This window comes from Salvelinus alpinus, chromosome 15 (genome assembly GCF_045679555.1).
Source record: "Salvelinus alpinus chromosome 15, SLU_Salpinus.1, whole genome shotgun sequence".
In the NCBI taxonomy this organism is placed as follows: Eukaryota; Metazoa; Chordata; class Actinopteri; order Salmoniformes; family Salmonidae; genus Salvelinus; species Salvelinus alpinus.
Window position 1 is genome coordinate 25,295,037 of NC_092100.1, and position 18,664 is coordinate 25,313,700.

An 18,664-nucleotide genomic window follows, 5' to 3' on the forward strand; every position below is an offset into this window, starting at 1 on the left:
GTCACCTACAAACAAGCACGATTTCTGGCTCTCACAGACCTGTAACTTCTTCTTTAAGAGGCTCCTCTGTCCACTCGTTACCTGTATTAATGGCACCTGTTTGAACTTGTTATCAGTATAAAAGACACCTGTCCACAACCTCAAATAGTCACTCCAAACTCCACTATGGCCAAGACCAAAGAGCTGTCAAAGGACACCAGAAACAAAATTGTAGACCTGCACCAGGCTGGGAAGACTGAATCTGCAATAGGTAAGCAGCTTGGTTTGAAGAAATCAACTGTGGAAGCAATTATTAGGAAATGGAAGACATACAAGACCACTGATAATCTCCCTCGATCTGGGGCTCCACGTAAGATCTCACCCCGTGGGGTCAAAATGATCACAAGAACGGTGAGCAAAAATTCCAGAACCACACGGGGGGACCTAGTGAATGACCTGCAGAGAGCTGGGACCAAAGTAACAAAGCCTACCATCAGTAACACACTACGCCGCCAGGGACTCAAATCCTGCAGTGCCAGACGTGTCCCCCTGCTTAAGCCAGTACATGTCCAGGCCCGTCTGAAGTTTGCTAGAGAGCATTTGGATGATCCAGAAGAAGATTGGGAGAATGTCATATGGTCAGATGAAACCAAAATATAACTTTTTGGTAAAAACTCAACTCGTCGTGTTTGGAGGACAAAGAATGCTGAGTTGCATCCAAAGAACACCATACCTACTGTGAAGCATGGGGGTGGAAACATCATGCTTTGGGGCTGTTTTTATGCAAAGGGACCAGGACGACTGATCCGTGTAAAGGACAGAATAAATGGGGCCATGTATCGTGAGATTTTGATTGAAAACCTCCTTCCATCAGCAAGGGCATTGAAGATTAAACGTGGCTGGGTCTTTCAGCATGACAATGATCCCAAACACACCGCCCGGGCAACGAAGGAGTGGCTTCGTAAGAAGCATTTCAAGGTCCTGAAGTCGCCTAGCCAGTCTCCAGATCTCAACCCCATAGAAAATCTTTGGAGGGAGTTGAAAGTCCGTGTTGCCCAGCAACAGCCCCAAAACATCACTGCTCTAGAGGAGATCTGCATGGAGGAATGGGCCAAAATACCAGCAACAATGTGTGAAAACCTTGTGAAGACTTACAGAAAACGTTTGACCTCTGTCATTGCCAACAAAGGGTATATAACAAAGTATTGGGATAAACTTTTGTTATTGACCAAATACTTATTTTCCACCATAATTTGCAAATAAATTCATTAAAAATCCTACAATGTGATTTTCTAAAGCCATGACATTATTTTCTGGAATTTTCCAAGCTGTTTAAAGGCACAGTCAACTTAGTGTATGTAAACTTCTGACCCACTGGAATTGTGATACAGTGAATTATAAGTGAAATAATCTGTCTGTAAACAATTGTTGGAAAAATGACTTGTGTCATGCACAAAGTAGATGTCCTTACCGTCTTGCCAAAACTATAGTTTGTTAATAAGAAATTTGTGGAGTGGTTGAAAAACGAGTTTTAATGACTCCAACCTAAGTGTATGTAAATTTCCTACTTCAACTGTACCCCTTAAATCACCACATCACAACACCATGACTGGTTTAATCCACTTTAATAAATAAATACAAAAATAAATTAATCTCATCGAGACATAGTCATATTTTAAATCAGGGTCAATGGGCCGACAGACAGATGGACACACCTCAGTCAGCTGTCTCCAGGTCAGGTGTGGAGGAGGACCAGACAGCCGGTTGGTGGAATCCGAGGCCCACCCCCGTCCAATGACAGAAGAGGAAAGAAGACAGGGGAGGTGGAGTTGGAGTGTTCATATCATATTTGTGCCAGCTGAGGTTAGTGCTCTGTGTCCATCCCTACACTCTTCTCTTCCACAACGAGGGGGCTGAGACTACGCCATTCATTCTGCTCTCATTCAGTAGCATGGGATTTCCGTGTACCACTGTTCCATGGTTCCTCTGGGCATTCCACTGATGGGAAAGAACACAGCTTTCTGAAGACACTCGTACTGTAACACTCTCCAATAACATTTGTTCCTTGCATAATAGCTAGTTCCCATCTAGAGTAGGATTTCTAATTTGATCAAGCTGTATCTCTTACAGTAGTAGCAGTACGTTCTCTCAGAAAACACTAGACAGACAAAATGTATACACAAATCACAAAGCAAATCCAACAACATTTTACAGGTATCCTCACCCATACGAAAAAAATACATTTCAATATATTTAACGTAACGTAAAATGTATTTCAAATACATGTAGATACATTTGCATCTTTACTAAAATGCATGTAATGCCTGACAATATTCCAGAAACGCATGGCTATGACATCTTAATTTGCTATTTTGTATTGATCAACAGAGAAATAATGTTGGGCCACGAAGCCAAAACTTTGGCAGTGATATAATTTAAATTGTGATGGTGAGTACAAAAAAAACATTTGATTTCACCTAATTATTACATTCTGTCATAAAGAGCACATGTTCAACATCATAAAAAATATGTTTTCCCCATAAAAAACAAACAAACAGACTATTAGTAAGTGCTCTCTTCAGCTTAATTAAATAATAAAAACATTGGGCACTAGGCTGTTTTTATTATAATAAAATGTTTTATCAATTCAAACAAAAACGATACATCATACAACGCTCCACAATATGTCAAAGTGTAGGTATAGGTCTTGTGCTTCCAATGAGTGGTATTATAGCGGCTCTACAGAGGATGGTTAGTGGTATTATAGCGGCTCTACAGAGGATGGTTAGTGGTGTTATAGCGGCTCTACAGAGGATGGTTAGTGGTATTATAGCGGCTCTACAGAGGATGGTTATTGGTGTTATAGCGGCTCTACAGAGGATGGTTAGTGGTGTTATAGCGGCTCTACAGTGGTATTATAGCGGCTCTACAGAGGATGGTTAGTGGTATTATAGCGGCTCTACAGAGGATGGTTAGTGGTGTTATAGGGGCTCTACAGAGGATGGTTATTGGTGTTATAGCGGCTCTACAGAGGATGGTTAGTGGTGTTATAGCGGCTCTACAGAGGATGGTTAGTGGTATTATAGCGGCTCTACAGAGGATGGTTAGTGGTGTTATAGCGGCTCTACAGAGGATGGTTAGTGGTGTTATAGCGGCTCTACAGAGGATGGTTAGTGGTATTATAGCGGCTCTACAGAGGATGGTTATTGGTGTTATAGCGGCTCTACAGAGGATGGTTAGTGGTGTTATAGCGGCTCTACAGAGGATGGTTAGTGGTGTTATAGCGGTTCTACAGAGGATGGTTAGTGGTGTTATAGCGGCTCTACAGAGGATGGTTAGTGGTGTTATAGCGGCTCTACAGAGGATGGTTAGTGACATTATAGCGGCTCCACAGAGTATGGTTAGTGGTATTATAGTGGCTCTACAGAGGATGGTTAGTGGTATTATAGCGGCTCTACAGAGGATGGTTAGTGGTATTATAGCGGCTCAACAGAGGATGGTTAGTGGTGTTATAGCGGTTCTACAGAGGATGGTTAGTGGTGTTATAGCGGCTCTACAGAGGATGGTTAGTGGTATTATAGCGGTTCTACAGAGGATGGTTAGTGGTGTTATAGCGGCTCTACAGAGGATGGTTAGTGGTGTTATAGCGGCTCTACAGAGGATGGTTAGTGGTGTTATAGCGGCTCTACAGAAGATGGTTAGTGGTGTTATAGCGGCTCTACAGAGGATGGTTAGTGGTATTATAGCGGCTCTACAGAGGATGGTTAGTGGTGTTATAGCGGCTCTACAGAGGATGGTTAGTGGCATTATAGCGGCTCCACAGAGGATGGTTAGTGGTATTATAGCGGCTCTACAGAGGATGGTTAGTGGTGTTATAGCGGCTCCACAGAGGATGGTTAGTGGTATTATAGCGGCTCTACAGAGGATGGTTAGTGGTATTATAGCGGCTCTACAGAGGATGGTTAGTGGTATTATAGCGGCTCAACAGAGGATGTTTTTTATTTTTATTTTTTTCACCTTTATTTAACCAGGTAGGCTAGTTGAGAACAAGTTCTCATTTGCAACTGCGACCTGGCCAAGATAAAGCATAGCAGTGTGAACAGACAACACAGAGTTACACATGGAGTAAACAATAAACAAGTCAATAACATGGTAGAAAAAAAGAGAATCTATATACAATGTGTGCAAAAGGCATGAGGTAGGCAATAAATCGAATAATTACAATTTAGCAGATTAACACTGGAGTGATAAATCATCAGATGATCATGTGCAAGAAGAGATACTGGTGTGCAAAAGAGCAGAAAAGTAAATAAATAAAAGCAGTATGGGGGGTGAGGTAGGTAAATTGGGTGGGTAGTTTACAGATGGACTATGTACAGCTGCAGCGATCGGTTAGCTGCTCGGATAGCAGATTTTTAAAGTTGTTGAGGGAGATAAAAGTCTCCAACTTCAGAGATTTTTGCAATTCGTTCCAGTCGCAGGCAGCAGAGAACTGGAAGGAAAGGCGTCCAAATGAGGTTTTGGCTTTAGGGATGATCAGTGAGATACACCTGCTGGAGCGCGTGTTGCGGGTGGGTGTAGCCATCGTGACCAGTGAACTGAGATAAGGCGGCACTTTACCTAGCATAGCCTTGTAGATGACCTGGAGCCAGTGGGTCTGACGACGAACATGTAGCGAGGGCCAGCCGACTAGGGCATACAGGTCGCAGTGGTGGGTCGTATAAGGTGCTTTAGTAACAAAACGAATGGCACTGTGATAAACTGCATCCAGTTTGCTGAGTAGAGTATTGGAAGCTATTTTGTAGATGACATCGCCGAAGTCGAGGATCGGTAGGATAGTCAGTTTTACTAGGGTAAGTTTGGCGGCGTGAGTGAAGGAGGCTTTGTTGCGGAATAGAAAGCCGATTCTTGCTTTGATTTTGGATTGGAGATGTTTGATATGAGTCTGGAAGGAGAGTTTGCAGTCTAGCCAGACACCTAGGTACTTATAGATGTCCACATATTCTAGGTCGGAACCGTCCAGGGTGGTGATGCTAGTCGGGCGTGCGGGTGCAGGCAGCGAACGGTTGAAAAGCATGCATTTGGTTTTACTAGCGTTTAAGAGCAGTTGGAGGCCACGGAAGGAGTGTTGTATGGCATTGAAGCTCGTTTGGAGGTTAGATAGCACAGTGTCCAAGGAAGGGCCGGAAGTATATAGAATGGTGTCGTCTGCGTAGAGGTGGATCAGGGAATCGCCCGCAGCAAGAGCAACATCATTGATGTATACAGAGAAAAGAGTCGGCCCGAGAATTGAACCCTGTGGTACCCCCATAGAGACTGCCAGAGGACCGGACAACATGCCCTCCGATTTGACACACTGAACTCTGTCTGCAAAGTAGTTGGTGAACCAGGCAAGGCAGTCATTAGAAAAACCGAGGCTACTGAGTCTGCCGATAAGAATATGGTGATTGACAGAGTCGAAAGCCTTGGCCAGGTCGATGAAGACGGCTGCACAGTAATGTCTTTTATCGATGGCGGTTATGATATCAATTATGATTATGATTATGATTATGGTTATGATATGTTAGTGGTATTATAGCGGTTCTACAGAGGATGGTTAGTGGTGTTATAGCGGCTCTACAGAGGATGGTTAGTGGTGTTATAGCGGCTCTACAGAAGATGGTTAGTGGTGTTATAGCGGCTCTACAGAGGATGGTTAGTGGTATTATAGCGGCTCTACAGAGGATGGTTAGTGGTGTTATGGTGCATTCGTAACCAATTGGGAATTTAACAAATCTGGGAAAAATCCACTTGAATGGCCCTCCAACTGGTAACTACTAGTTAAATCAGCCATAAATCCTCTTTTGACAGGAGGATTGGAAGCTTTATTCAAATTGAACATCAGATTTATTGAATTATCCTTGTGGTCTATATCAAAGGGCACCTAATTTCATATAACAGGCTTTTAAAATTCAATAGTGGTGCATAATTTCAACTTAACATATAAAAGGGACGCAAAAGGCACTATTTTTGTGGAACGACCCAGCACACGTTAAATTCTGCCCGTTGGACATTGGTTGCAATGCTCTCATCTAGTTTGTTTGTTTATTTGTCATATGCACATTCACTGACCAATAATGTATCATGTTTGTAGTTATTTTTGTAGTCATTTAAATGCATTTATATGCATGTTAGTGCTTTTGGTATGTGTCAAGTACAATAAATGCATTTTGACAAAATAGATTGTGTAATGGTGGCAGCCTATTAGAAGACATGGAGGTGGGACTTGTTGGGGCGTGGCTTAGTCTTAGTGCTTTTTGACCTCTCATGTGACAAATTGACATGACACTTAATGTGTTATGTTGTGTTCTGTGCTTAAATGTTAAGCTTGTAGACTGACAGTTCTGCAGTCTTAATGAGACTCACATAACTGCATGTGATACCAAAGAGCCTACTAAAGCTTAAGACAGTCACCATTTTGTTACGATATGATTTGGCTTTTTTTTCATGTTTGCCATACATTTTAATAAACAAATATATATCTTACAAATACATTTAAATGCATGTTGGAATATATTTAACAAAACACTTCCAAATACATGTCAAAATATATTCTAAAATACATCTTTAATGTATTTCAGAATGCATTTTAAAATACGTTAAATACATTTTCTGATGACTTTAACATATATTGTGATATACATTTTATACACATTGATATAAACCTTTGAAATATATTCTGTAATTTATGTTGGAATGTATTTAAAGTGTATTCAATAAATAAAAATACATTATTTGGCCAATTAAAAAAAATTCACATGTATCCTAAATAATTTATCAAAACATATATTTTAAATGTCTTTTTTTTCTTCGTATGGGCACTCATGAGACTCATGATCACTCATGATTAATTCTGTCACATTTAGAACACAAAACAATAGTTATAATCACACACCTCTCTTCTACGACAAAAAAAAGTTATGATAAAAGAGTTCAATAGCATTTGTAAGAATAAGGATAAAGTACATATACACAAACAATCTGGAAGACCTGCATTTACTTAGTTGATACCATATCATATATATATTTTTTAAGTCTCCATTATGAAACTCTGTCCAAAAATGTTTCTCTCCCTGGGTGTTGCTCTTATAGTCAGTTTAGATCCCAAGCCTTGCTACTGTAACACACGTGATATGAACCATGGTCTCCCACGGGTCCGAACGCAGACCCTGATTTTGAAGTTTGCAGGCGGGGCTACCTCATCACGTGACCATGAGCAACCAAGCCCGACAAGTCCACTACATTCACCCCCTTTGACCTCCTCCCCCACGAGAGATCGCCTCACGTTGGGCACCAATGTAACATGCAGGATATCATCCCGGGTCTCCCTAGGGAGCAACCAACGTCTTAGACCATTAGACCAAGAGGAAATTCCTCCTTGGTCCAAGGTCAGACACTGGTTTTGAAGTTCGCAAGCGGGGCTACTTCATCACGTGGCCATGAGCAACGCTGCCCGACACATCTCCTCTACACTACTGTGTACCACTGAGATTCAACAATGCACCCACATTAGTGCACCAACAATGTCATTGACGTAAGTAACCCCCAGCATTAAACGATACCATGCTTCCAGCTACACTGTCAAGAGCATCATCACACCTTCCATCAGGCCGCTAGCTGAGCTAACGCAGGATGGCGCCTGAGGCATGGAGTGTAGCTTTCACCTATACAGCATGCATCATCTTACACATTCCAATTATAGCACTGTACTAGCAGGCCTCAGAGTGACAACATACCATATGCTAAAATGGGCTCAGTTCTAGATAAGCTAGTACAAAATGAAAATCTATGATACAAGGGCAAATAAAATAGCAATCAATACAAAGTTACCGTGTATAGTGACAGTCTAAGAAGACCACACAAAAAGCATTTTCTATAGTCCAGTACATAGCAGCACAATGAGGTCCAGTTTTTGTCTCACAAAGGAAGCAGCAGTAGACGGTAAGTATAAAGAGGTCAGGGTGGGGGCTACACAGGTATAACTACAATTGTCTGGAACGTGTCTGAGGTCACAGTATGATAATTCAGTTTAGGTCGGACGCAGACTGATAGTTCAGATAGGCTACATACTGTCTGCACCAGTGTTTTGTGTTGAAGTTGAAGTAGATGGAACATTGACAGGGTCTGGGCCTGGTGTGAGGGTGTCTGGAGTGATGCCCATTCCTACCACTTGGCTAGGGGATAGAGTGAGTAATGTGGGAAATATAGGGTATTAACAGGTGGCCCTGCCTACAGTACATGGCAGCAGTTGTACTGGGCGAAGGGCAGGAGTTTCTCCTTGGAGGTGGGCTGGATGTTGAAGGACAGGGCCTTCTCACAGAGAGGGAACTGCAGCAGGCGGTCTCTCAGGTTCACATTCTTCCCCTTTCCAGGATCCAGTCTGAACGTAGGGTCGGTCCCCGTCTCCCTGGGCCCAAGGCGACCCTGTGATGCATTGTGGGATCTCTCTAATTGAAGCTCCTCCGGAGTGTCCCCCCCAGGCCCTCCCAGCTTGCGGGTCGTCTCCACCCCGTCGGGGCCCAGGTCCACACAGTGGTTATGGGGCAGAGAGCGGGGTGAGGCGCCTGGGGTGGACCCCCCACCCTGCACCAGGAGCTTAGGCTTGGACTCTGTGGTGGTGTTGTTGTTTTTAAGAATAGCATCTTCCCCTTCTATGATGTCTGGGCTGGGAGTTTCCTGTTGCCCACAACAACACTGCACCCCCCCGAGGCGAGGCAGGTATGGAGGGTGAGGGCTGATCGAACTACCATAGATTGGCTGGTCTGAAGTCAAATGACTACCTAGCCTCAGTAGGTCACATGACATGTCTCCTTCCTCCATGGGCTTCTCCCCTGACTCCATCGTACCCTGTTCCTGTTCCTGTCTGGCTGCCACCTGGTCAGGCTCCATCTCTCTGCTGTGGCTAGAAACCCTGGCCTGCAGCTCCCTGTCCCACTCCCCCCTCTCTGTCTCCAGTGCTTCCTCCACTGAGGTGGCCAACTGGCCTGTTTCCTCTCCCTGACCTGGGACTACTCTGACTGGGCTCTGTGGCGCCTCTGGAGCTGTGAGCATGGGACTAGACTGTTCTGTAGACACAGAGGTTGATACCAAGCCTATTATATGAGGCAGTGTTTGAATATTATGAAGTCCAACATGTGGTTTGCCTGTCTCTTCCACCTCATCTTCCTCCTCCTCTTCCTCTTCACAGATGAGCTGCAGGGCTCCCAGGCTCTTGACCTGTGGCGGTTCGTCAGGGGGTGAAGGGCGCAGGGTGAGCCCCAGGCAGGGCTCCGTGCTGTACTCAGGGAAGGGGCTCTCTGTGCGACTTGGCTGTGGCTGAAGCAGCAGGGGCCTGTGGGTCAAGAAGTCCCCAGCATCAGACACCCCTCGGCGGGGACAGCCAGCCAGCAGGCCATGGAGCCCCCTCTGCTCCAGATCCAGAGGCTCAGACCGCGGCCTCCTGTAGAAGAGAAAGATATATTAGAAATGAGTAGAGTTCATGATCAGCTAGTTGCATTTTTACTATGATTGACTGACTACACTGTGTGCCTTTGTGAATCATTGTGACTGACTGACTACACTGTGTGCCTTTGTGAATCATTGTGACTGACTGCACTGTGTGCCTTTGTGAATCATTGTGACTGACTGAGTACACTATGTGCCTTTGTGAATCATTGTGACTGACTGACTACACTGTGTGCCTTTGTGAATCATTGTGACTGACTGTACTGTGTGCCTTTGTGAATCATTGTGACTGACTGCACTGTGTGCCTTTGTGAATCATTGTGACTGACTGTACTAAATGAATGCTGAGTCTTACTGGAGTTGTGATGGCTCGGCCCATGAACTGTCGACTTTCGGGATCTCGCTGGGCTGCTCCTGCTTGTCTCTCAGGATGCGCTCCCCCAGCAGGTAATACGTGGCTGTGATGTGGTTGTATTGATCCGCTTCTAGAGCCCTGGGGGTAACACAATGACACACCATTTTGTTTAAATTTAGAATAGAATATGTAAAAACAACCACATTTCAGACCTGCATCCACAAATGCATATCACCAAGTTATCTTGCTTGAAAAGCTTTCAGATCTGAGGTAAAGTACAAAGGAAGAGGATTGAGAGAAAGAGAATATGGGGAGAAGAGGAAGATATAGGGAAGTCCTCACTGTTGGATGGCATCGCGGTAAGCGATGTTGCCGCTGATCATGGCTTGGAGGATGATCTCGTGTTCCTCCTGGGACAGGCTGTGGTGGGAGGTGAGGGGGGCGGCACTGTGCCCTGTGGGGGAGGGGTTGACCCCCTGCAGCCAGGAGTGGTTCTCGATCTCCTCCAGGGAGGCACGGCTAGACGGGTCCCTCTGCAGCATACGGGAGATCAAACTGGGAGAAAGAGAGAGATAGACAGAGACAGATAGAAAGAGAGAGACACAGTTGAGAATTCACCTTCCATAGATCAGATACTATATATACCTCTGTGGCCTCTTTTTTGTAACATTGGTACACGAGTGAAGTTCTCATGCATACTGATTCAGTTATTCACAGGCAAAGCACATAACCCCATTTATCTGTGATACGAGAGTGAATGAGATCAAACTGTCAATCTATTTCATCATCAATATTCATGAGCGCCTGCAGACATCAGACAGTCTTTAGGTGCATCCATGCAGGGCAGGTAATTTGCTGAGAGGCATGGCACAGCCTGACTGTGTGCATCATCGTGCAGGCTCTGACACAGGATGGGGACTTTGTATTCCTCTCTATATGTCTGTGTGTGTGTGTGTGTGTGTGTGTGTGTGTGTGTGTGTGTGTGTGTGTGTGTGTGTGTGTGTGTGTGTGTGTGTGTGTGTGTGTGTGTGTGTGTGTGTGTGTGTGTGTGTGTGTGTGCAGAGAGGTATGCAAAGTCTGCATCAGACTAATCTATTTGTTATTGTGACTGTTTTAATGCACTGCAGTAAGAGGCTGAGAGCTGGCTCTAGTCTTGTGTAGAGGAACAAGTTCCTGTGAATGACCACCAGGGGATGCCACTGCTCCCTCTGTCTCACTGGTAGGCGAGTGTGTGTGTGTGTGTGTGTGTGTGTGTGTGTGTGTGTGTGTGTGTGTGTGTGTGTCATCTTGCTATTTTATCCTCGTGGGGGCCTAAAATCTCCAAAAGTCCCCACAGGGATAGTAAAACAAGGAAAAATCTCCCTCGTGGGGACGTGGAATATGTTATTTTGAGTTTAGGGGTTAGATTTAGGGTTGGAATTAGGGTTAGGGTAAGGAGTTATGTTTAGGGTTAAGGTTAGGGTAAGGGTTAGGTTTAGGGGTTAGGGAAAATAGAATTTTGAATGGAAATCAATTTTAGGTCCCCACGAGGATAGAAAAACAATTGTGTGTGTGCGTATGTGTGCACACACCTTTAAGTGGTTTAACCATGCAAGACCAGGATCACCATTCAGCCTAAAGGCTCTATCCTCCTTTAATAATGCCCTATTTTCCCTTATGTCCATTTACACTGTGCAAGTACCCATACTTCTCTGAACCTCCAATAATGCTCTTGTTGTTTGGTATATCCTATTCATACAACTACTGAAATATTAATGAATGATTTACACACTGTCCTCCTAACTGACCCATGCACATCTCACAACACTACTATGCAGTCAAGTAAAGCACTTAATACAAAGTAAGAGTAGGTAGGGAGAGAGAGAAAAAGAGCAACAGAGGGACAGCACGAGAGAGAGCAACAGACGGGAGAGAGAGATAGCGGGAGAAAGAGAGCAACAGAGGGGAGAGAGAGATAGCAGGAGAGAGGGGGAGAGAGAGAGAGGGGGAGAGAGAACAACAGAGGGGAGAGAAAGATATCAGGAGAGAGAGGGAAAGAGAGAGGGGAGTGAGAGGGAGATAGTGAGAGAGAGATTGCAGGAGAGAGAGATGGAGGGTGGGTGGGCGGGGAGAGGTCTGCTTTCGCTCTGTTGATTGTGCCCACAGGACTGTTCTGTTTTGCAAGGAATCCTCTTCACATGAAAAGAGCTTTCATCAAGGCCTTGGTCATATGACCCAGGTTTTATGTTTGAAACTGTTCCTGAGCCAGTCAGTTAGATGTCTGAGGCTCAATCATCTGACTCAGAACCACAAGGTCTGGGAGGTCTGGACTGCGGTTCAGTGGCTGCAGGGGTGTTCTTGAGTCTCAAACACAAATAGCATTGGTACCAAGGGGCTTAGCTAATTCATCCCTTTTTAACACAAAGACAGTTATGTTCAGATTGAACTTTAATAGATACCAGAGCTGGGGTGAGATCTGGGGTGAGATGTAGAATGGAGTGACTAGGTATCCAGGGATTGATCGTAACCATGCAATGAATTACAGACAAGTGGCAGTCCAATACAGCACGGATTTGAACCAACTGACTCAGCAACTCTCAGTTTCCTAGAACTGTCATCATTTTTGGAAATCCTGAGATAAACTTTCATTTCAGCCATCTCTTTATTCTACCCATTGGTTGGCTGGCCATCTCAAATCAACTTTCAATATTGTATTCCCTATTCAGTGGTTGGCTTGCGCCCTCTGACAAAAACAGTCAAAGAGCACAGGGTAGGCTGTGTCCAGAAGGCTGTTTGCACGAGGTTCTCAGTCAGGTGTGAGGTTCAGAGTTTGGGCGATAGGAGACATGGGTTTAATAAAATCTCACCCACCTCTTTGAAGTCATGTAGATCACATCAATACGCTCCACAAACGTCTGACTTACCTAACATCACTGTTAAGATTTAAAATGACAAATGATCAAGCCCGCTGGTGTCTAGAGAGTTAGGTAAATCAACTTTTCATTTTCTTGCACCTTACTTGTGGAATGATCTACAATACAACTGGTGCCTCTAGGGCATTTCAGCCGTTTGTCAGGGGTCCTTTTACTGAAAAATGTGTTCGTTTTTTATGATTGTTTTGCTTTTCATGTATTGTTGTGTATAATAACGTGTATTTTATTGTGCATATGAATGTGTAGTTTAATGTGTTTTATTGTATTTTGATGTGTATTGTGGTGCTATACAGGGCTCATCTGGAAAACAGACCTTGGTCTCAGCACTGACTCCTTGTCAAAATAAAGGTTGGCTGGGGCTGACTGGGGTAGGGCAGGTTAGGCCAAGGCATTCAGAAACACACAGAGAGCTGACAACTGACATCGTGGTTATTATGTGTCTGTATGTATCGCTGTTGCATAACCACAGTCTATTTCTAGTGCATCTGAGAGGATTATAAAAACATATGACATATTTAAACTACATTGTGTTGAGGTTAATGAATGGTGTGTGTGAGAGCTGGAGGCTCAAAGGAGAGGGTGATGCTACTCACTCTTTACAGTCTGCGGAGACATGGGCGGGGACGGTGTAGCGACAGTCCATAATCATGGTGAGCGTCTCACTGTCATTGGTCTCCTGGAAAGGCGGCTGTCCACACACCAGCATGAAGAGGATCACCCCCAGTGACCAAATATCTGTAACACAAACACCATGCATACAGTCACCATAGATACATAAACACATTGTCAAACTTCGTAAAGTGAGTATGCACACACATACTATATGATCACTAGGGCCCAGATAGTTGTATGGTCAGGACACATGATCAAGAAAATACTCCTTGCCCTAATAATCACTGGAACAAACCAACCAACAAACATCTACAGTATAACTTGTCCCTCAGTAGGCTGGTTCCAGTGGCTGAAATTAATGATGTTGTTTACAGATCCAGGCCTTTGTCCCAGACAGCTGGGTGAGTACATACAGTAACTCTCCCTCCCCCAGTCAGTGTGTCAGAGGCAGGGTCTGGAGCCTGGAGCAAGCACATAGGCCTTGAGACACTCCGGGCAAACCTCTCACCCACACTGTGAGTGGCCCTATGAGACAGAGAGAGCCAACCTCTCACCCCCACTGACACTCCGTGTCCCTATGGCCCTGCCCAGAGCCTTCTATATATCCGGCTCTGGCTATGCTCTTACTGACTGACATTCTGTTTTAGCATGCTAGCAGATAACCATAGACTTCCAGTCATTGAGCTAGCGCTAGTTAGCAATGGCTCGCAGAACTACTTCTAACTTCTCTCATACTGGACATAGAGACATAACAATGCTATCCACTGACTCTGGGGAAGTATCCCTTTAAGGTTCAGTTAATGATGTGGGATGGCAGGTAGCCTAGTGGTTAGAGAGTTGGACTAGTAACTGAAAGGTTGCAAGATTGAATCCCCGAGCTGAAAAGGTAAAAGATCTGTCGTTCTGCCCCTGAACAAGGCAGGTAACCCACTGTTCCTAGACCGTCATTGTAAATAAGAATGTGTTCATAACTGACTTGCCTAGTTAAATAAAGGTTAAATAATTGTATGTGAGAAAGCCCTGTATAAGGATAGATTTTACCCATGTGGAATCCCAGTGATTATACTCCTGTTCTGTCTCTGTGATCTCTCTCTATATACTGTATATACACTGAACAAAATATATAAACGCAACATGCTACAATTTCAAAGATTTTACTGAGTTACAGTTCCTATAATGAAATCAGTCAATGTAAATAAATAAATTAGGCCCAATGTTACAAGTGCGCTGGGAGTCGGGAAGCAAGTTCAGGGAGTGAGTGTTTTAATAAATAAATGGAACAATAAACACGTAACACAAACAACGCACCAACATGAAAACAGAGTCAATAACACCTGAGGAAAGAATCAAGGGGAGTGAGAGATATAGGGGAAATAATCAAGGAGGTGATGGAGTGCAGGTGAGTGTCATGAGGCGCCGGTGCGCGAGACGTGGTGACAGGTGTGCGGGATAAACAGCAGCCTGATGACCTAGAGGCCAGAGAGGGAGTATACGTGACACCCTAATCGATGGATTTCCATCTGTTGGTCATAGATACTTTAAAAAAGGTAGGGGCGTGGATAAGAAAACCAGTCAGTATCTGGTGTGACCACCATTTGCCTCATACAGTGCGACACATCTCCTTCGCATAGAGTTGATCAGGCTGTTGATTGTGGCCTGTGGAATGTTGTCCCACAACTCTTCAATGGCTGTGCGAAGTTGCTGGATATTGGGGGGAAATGGAACATGCTGTCATATACGTCGATCCAGAGCATCCCAAACATGCTCAATGGTTTACATGTCTGATGAATATGCTGGCCATCGAAGAACTGGAAAATGTTCAGCTTCCAGGAATTGTGTACAGATCCTAGCGACATGGAGCCGTGCATTATCATGCTGAAACATGAGGTGATGGCGGTGAATGAATGGCATGACAATGGGCCTCAGGATCTCATCACGGTATCTCGTTGCATTCAAATTGCCATCAATAAAATGCAATTGTGTTTGTTGTCCATAGCTTATTCCTGCCCATACCATAACCCCACCGCCCCCATGGGGCACTCATGGTGGCAAACCACTCACCCACACGACGCCATACTCGCTGTCTGCCATCTGCCCGGTACAGTTAAAACCGGGATTCATCCGTGAAGAGCAAACTTCTCCAGCATACTAGTGGTCATCGAAGGTGAGAATTTACCCAATGAAGTCGGTTACAATGCCGAAATGTAGTCAGATCAAGACCCTGTTGAGGATGACGAGCACACAGATGAGCTTCCCTGAGACGGTTTCTGACAGTTTATGCAGAAATTCTTCAGTTGTGCAAACCCACAGTTTCATCAGCTGTCCGGGTGGCTGGTCTCAAACGATCCCGCAAGTGAAGAAGCTGGATGTGGAGGTCCTGGGCTGGCGTGGTTAAATGTGGTCTGTGAGGCCGGTTGGACGTATTGCCAAATTCTCTAAAACGACGTTAGAGGCGGCTTATGGTACAGCAATTAACATAAAATTATCTGGAAACAGCTCTGGTGGACATTCCTGCAGTCAGCACACCAATTGCACACTCCCTCAAAACTTGAGGGATCTGTGGCCTATTGTGTGAAATTTTAGAGTGCCCATTTATTGTCCCCAGCACAAGGTGCACCCGTGTAATGATCATGCTGTTTAATCAGCTTCTTGATATGCCACACCTGTCAGGTGGATGGATTATCTTAGCAAAGGAGAAATGCTCACTATTAGGGATGTAAATACATTGCATTTTATTACAGCTCATGAAACATAGGATCAACACTTTACATGTTGCGGTTATATTTTTGTTCAATATATATTGTATACCTATCTAATGCTTTCACTCACTCACACTGTGCGTTTGTGTGTGTGCATTCATTCAAGTGTGTGAATATGAGGATCATGTGCAGACAGACACACACAGATCTCAATGCTGCTAATTATTGACCTGCCCACAGTCTGATGTGTGCAGGTCAATGGAGTGGGCGTCTGACGGCCAAATCTCTGTACTCTCTTTCTCTGCTCTCCCCCTCTCCCTGTGCCCTCTCTCTCTCTCTCTCTCTCTCTCTCTCTACCTGTGCCCTCCCTCTCTCTCTCTCTCTCTCTTTCTCTCTCTCTCCCTGTCTCCCTGTGCCCGCTCTCTACCTGCGCCCTTCTCCCCCTCCCTCTCTCTCCCTGTGCCCTCCCCCTCCCTTTCTCTCTCCCTGCGCCCTCTCTCTCTCTGCACCCTCTCCCTGTGCTCTCTCTCTCCCTCCTCTCCTTGTGCCCTCTCTTCCTCTCCTTCTCCCTGTTATCCCCCCTCCTCTCCCTGCGCCCCCTCTCCGCCCTCTCTCTCTAAATATCCCAGCAGATGGTGTTTGTCTCCAGAGGAGAAATCCGCTCCCTCACTCAGAGGAAATACTCTGTTATAGAATACATTATGAGAGCTCTCTCCCATCTACATCCCTCCCTCCCTCTAAACCTCACTACATCTGTTCATAACTCTTAGTACAAAACTCAAAACAGATCATCAAAAAGGCAGTGGTTTCAAAACTCTAAGCACATTTTCAATTGACAAAGTACAACACAAAATCATAGTCACCTTTTCACCAAACTTAATTAGTGTTTCATCTAGAAATACATGTATACAAATACATCAAATGTACTTGCTCTTTTGTTAAAATATATTACTTAATCCTACTGCTCTTAATTGACGATCACTTAAATGTTTGGTAAACCTAGAGATTTGACATGTCAACTGGTTTGTCTACTAGAGATTTAGATAAATACTGTCACATGAATGACGCTGGAGAAACGAAGCAGGTACGGGGAGTAAAACATTTAATAAATAACAGAAATGGAACGAGACAGGAACAGCGCCAGCAAACAGGTAACAAAAACAAAAGACAATTAATGCATCAGCAGGGAACAGAGCAGGGAACTGACAAATATAGAGGAGGAAATAAACAGAAGATGAGAGTGTCCAGGTGAGTCCAATATCGCTGATGCGCGTGACGAGGGAAGGCAGGTGTGCGTAATAGATGATAGGAGTGCGTGATGCTGGGCAGCCTGGCGCTTGGGGGGGAAGAGCGGGAGCAGACGTGACAAATACATCATGAAAATGTCTGCCTGTGAAGTAGACTTGAATGTTAAGGCAGAACAGAGGTAGACAGACAAGTTCTACTGAAATAGCCCAGGACACAAGACAAGACAGAGGGCCTGAGATGGTATCTGACTATCGGTTCTTCCCCACACTGCTTGGTTTGGCTTATGTAACGTTAACAGCCATGTGTTAGACACAAAAAACACACTCCCTGTCCAATTGCTCTGGGTCTGGGACGAACCCTGCATGGCTCTGCACTCTGCACACACAGGCCTCTGATTGTCTCTGCCTCATCATATAACCACTGTGTTCAGACAGTCACACTGCTCTCATAATAACTAGGAGACAGACACTCAGTTCAATGGCCCTGGAGGTCCATTCATAGCAGTATGCAGTACCCACCTATACAATATTTCATACAATATACAGTACACACTGTACAAATAGTCAATACATGATTCTACATGTGTGCGGGTGCGTGTGTTCGTGTATATGTGTATGTATGTGTGTGTCTCTACAGCTCTTCTTTCACACCTGGCAGTTTGCTGCAGGGCCACGTTCTGTCCATTCAGCAGATGAAAGTCCAATCTTCCAGGTGTCATTTACCCTCAGAGTGGTTGGAAATTCTTGCACTGGAAATTCAATTCACTTTCTGAATTGCCTGAATTGAAATGGAGTTGACCTCAACCCTGTGCTGTGTTTTGTTATGCGTTGCACTGTTGCGTTATCAGTAGCAGGGCTGTATGGCAGTGTAGTGGCAGCAGGCCTCAGTGAGCGAGCTGCCTCTCTCAGCTGGCACTCTGTCACTGAGGCCTAATGTGTGGATTAAACCAGCACCTGATCAGTGGACCAAAATAATAGCATGCTGAGCTAAAGAATATTCATTCAGAGTCAGTCATACTGTAACTGTACACCACCAGCCAGGGAACCTGTGGAAATACTACACCACTCTGACTCAGTCTCCATCCATGGAGTTTTCAGGCGGCATCTGAAGACTACTGAGTCACAGAGACTAGACCATACAATGACATATAGAATCCTGTAGTAATAGGATCCCCCCCCACACCCACACTCGTCAGGCCTTGTCCCAGCTTGACTTCAACACAGCCTGTCAGATAACATCAGAGACAAGTTTACACTAGAAAAAGGTCTCTTCAGCCACATTGCTGTGTGTGTTTCCCAGGTTCTGTTTAGACTAGGCGCTAATCACTGGGTCATCATGACCGGGCTCAAACCAGGTTAATGCCAGAAATCTGTCCC

The 18,664-nt window shown here is 44.8% G+C and overlaps 1 protein-coding gene across 2 annotated transcripts in view; it reads right to left on the bottom strand.

Annotated features, from left to right (window-relative positions):
- Positions 1-6,434: 6,434 nt before the first annotated feature.
- LOC139539782 (SNF-related serine/threonine-protein kinase-like) overlaps positions 6,435-18,664 on the bottom strand; it is a 38,053-nt gene continuing 25,823 nt past the window's right edge. For both annotated transcript variants that reach the window (XM_071343066.1, XM_071343067.1), the window contains exons 3-6: positions 13,323-13,464; positions 10,160-10,372; positions 9,818-9,955; positions 6,435-9,457 (exon numbers count right to left, since the gene is read on the bottom strand). In XM_071343066.1, coding sequence (XP_071199167.1) covers positions 8,248-9,457; positions 9,818-9,955; positions 10,160-10,372; positions 13,323-13,464 — 1,703 coding nt within the window. In that variant the 3' untranslated portion in view covers positions 6,435-8,247. The remainder of the gene's footprint in view (positions 9,458-9,817; positions 9,956-10,159; positions 10,373-13,322; positions 13,465-18,664) is intronic.